Here is a 3,063-nt window from a genome sequence, read left to right as displayed (position 1 = left end):
TGGAGTGGTTCACATTTATAACACTTGACCTTGTGTTGTACACACCACAAAATTCAAGTCTCAAATGCCATGCAAGGAAGAAATCTGATCACTCCTGCAGTAGCCATCTGCAATGGCCCAATATCAAATATTAGTTCTAGGTTGCACTAAGTCATGTGTTACAGATCTTATTCTGTAGCCTCTGTAATTAGTTGTAATTTGTCTCTTTTAAAATGTGTTTCTTATGGGACATCTGGCCTTGAAACTTCTACCTTCCCATTGAAAAAATACTCAGCAGCTGGGTAATTTTCTTTCTTTCACTGTGAAGCACTACTTGGGTGGTATAACCAGGTCCAGATTTTTTTTTTAATTAAAGTCCAGTAACAGATGATAGTTAAGAACTATTTCTTTCCAAATATAAATGTAAAACAAAATTAGGTTGCAATATAACTATCTACACATTTCTAAACAAATCTCAAATACTGAAAATTTACAAAATAAATTTTCATGAGACTATAACACTGTTCTATTTCCACGAATCGCATTATTTAAGTTAAAATGGATAATATAGGTTTGGAATCAAAGTTTTCATAAACAGAGAAAATGATAGGAGCCAAGTGAGTTACTGTGGTACTCAAAGTATACAGCTTCAAACAGGAATCAAAGTTATATTTAGGATACACTAAAATTGTCATATAGTTCTTATAAATGAAGAAAGGCATTTTAATGATACTTATCAATTGCCTTAGGATTGAAAGGTAATCATGGTGGCTCAGTATAAATTCAAGAATAATCCAGTACAAAAGAATTTGAGGTAGGAGGACCATTAATTCAAGACCAGCCAGAGATATAAAGCAAAAGCCCATCTCAGTAAACCAAAAATAAACAAATAAGTAACTGAAAAGTAAACGTTAAATGCATGCTAAGGAAGAATAAAAGTGAATGACACACCCACTACTTTTCTGCAATGTGAAAACATATTTCACAAAATTCAGCTATTCTAACCTATTTCCTAACTTAAATTTTTGGTTGGTACTGCTTCAAACAAATACTTTATCTTCATAAAAAAAAAAAAAAACACATACACACACACACAAATAATACATACATACATACATACATACATACAAAACAAAACATAAACAAACTTCAGGTGAGCAAGATGGCTCAGCATGTAATGGTATGTAACACCAAGCCTAATGGACTGAGATTTATTCCACAAAGTAGAAGAAGATAATTGACTCTCAGAGGTTGTCCTCTGACCTCCATATGCACATGTGGGATACACACACCAACACACACAAATAAACAAATGCAATAAATGTTTTAAGAAGTATACCTAAGAATTATAACAAGAGTCAGAGAAGGAATAAATATTGGAAAAAAGTGTTTGTGAAACCAAAACAATAACGAAATTTGATATAAAGAGAGATATACCTTCCTGTCCTCAGAAAATAGCATGATAAATTTTCTGATCTAGCAATGTCATGTAAATAAAAATTCATATGAGTCCTTTGCAAAAAATTCAAAAAACATGTCTGTTACTTTTCAACAAGTTGGATTACCTTCCCATTGATCTACTAGTGAAAATTTTCACTGAAAACTAGACTCGACCAGGCCTCTTTTTCTTTTGGGTATAGGCAATGAGAAATCTACATGATCCCTAGTAAGGCTATGACTCACTAGCCAAAATCTATATGAAAATATCCTTTAGATGCTTTATTAATTATGCCACTTTAAATAGGCATGTAAAAAGTATATAAAATTTATTTACATGACAGTTGACATACTCCAAAAGTTAAAGAAATATCAAATAAAATCACTGTGAAAATTAGTTAACAACAGTAATTTCTTACCTGTATTCCATCTTTAAGCTTCAAGATGCATTCCATTGTATTGATGGTAATTACTACTGGTTCTGAACCCAGTTTTGTCCATGGTACATGAATCCTCAATTCATGAATATGTCCACTTAAAAAAGTGAATGGTAACTTCAGCTCCTTTAAACACAAAACAATTTAATAGTAAGTATTTTTATGGTAATATGCAAGTTCCTTTCTTAAAAGAGAAATGGATTTTTCAACAAAAGAATATTGGGGGCATTACTGCTTATCAAAAATTAGAACCAACTTGTTAAACTATAGGTAACAATAAACTATAAAAATATAATGTGCAAGGCACATTTAATAAGCAGTTTAAATCCAGGCTTCAGTCCCCCACTATGGTGGTGGCCATCACAGCAGTAGACAGTAGCAATACTTGAAATATCTGCCATGGTATTTTCTCTAAATGTACAATAGTCCCTCAAAAAGTCTTCCTAAGGGGGCTGAAGTCATGGCTCAGCAGCTAAGAGCACTGACTACTCTTGCAGAGGACCTGGGTTCAGTTCCCAGCACCCATATTGTGGTTAACAACCATCCCTAACTCCAGTTCTAGGGGATGTGATGCCCTCTTCTGGCTCTGTGGGCTCTGTATGACATGAGTACCCTTACATACATGCACATTTTCTTTGCAAAAAACTGTAACACACACACATGAATAATACATACATACAAACAAAACAAAACATAAACTTCAGGCAAGCAAGATGGCTCAGCATGTAATGGTAACACCAAGCCAATGTTATGCAGGCATAACATTCATACACAAAATAAAAATAAAATTTTTAAAGTCTTCCTAAGGCAAGTTGAAATAGAGGCTTATGTGGAGAGAGGGGGAATGACCTGACAAAATAGAAACTGACCAGTCTAGAAAAATAACTATGCTTCGCCTGATTAAATATTTAAACCTAGAGGACTGGAGAGATGGCTCAGTGGTTAAGAGCACTGACTGCCCTTGCAGAGGACCCAGGTTCGATTCATAGCAACCACATTGTGGCTAACAACCATCTGTAACTCCAGTTCCAGGGGATTTGATGCCCTTTTCTGATCTCCATGGACACTGCACTACACAGGTGCACTTATACACATGTGGGCAATACACTCACACACAAAAATAAAAATAAAACTGGGCGTGGTGGTGCATGCCTTTAATCCCAGCACTGGGGAGGCAGAGGCAGGCGGATCTCTGTGAGTTCCATGCCAG

At 35.0% G+C, this 3,063-nt stretch overlaps 1 protein-coding gene across 11 annotated transcripts in view; it reads right to left on the bottom strand.

Annotated features, from left to right (window-relative positions):
• Window positions 1-3,063, bottom strand: part of Vps13b (vacuolar protein sorting 13 homolog B) — a 723,076-nt gene that overhangs the window by 710,896 nt on the left and 9,117 nt on the right. For all 11 annotated transcript variants that reach the window (XR_003849285.1, XM_029562767.1, XM_029562766.1 and 8 more), the window contains exon 3: window positions 1,836-1,979. Coding sequence is in view for 10 of the 11 variants with exons in the window: in XM_029562767.1 (XP_029418627.1) it covers window positions 1,836-1,979 (144 nt within the window). In the remaining variant the exon portion in view is untranslated. The remainder of the gene's footprint in view (window positions 1-1,835; window positions 1,980-3,063) is intronic.

This window comes from Nannospalax galili, unplaced genomic scaffold (assembly GCF_000622305.1).
Source record: "Nannospalax galili isolate Female #2095 unplaced genomic scaffold, S.galili_v1.0 scaffold334, whole genome shotgun sequence".
NCBI classification, from domain to species: domain Eukaryota; kingdom Metazoa; phylum Chordata; class Mammalia; order Rodentia; family Spalacidae; genus Nannospalax; species Nannospalax galili.
This window is presented reverse-complemented; position numbering and strand designations above follow the sequence as displayed.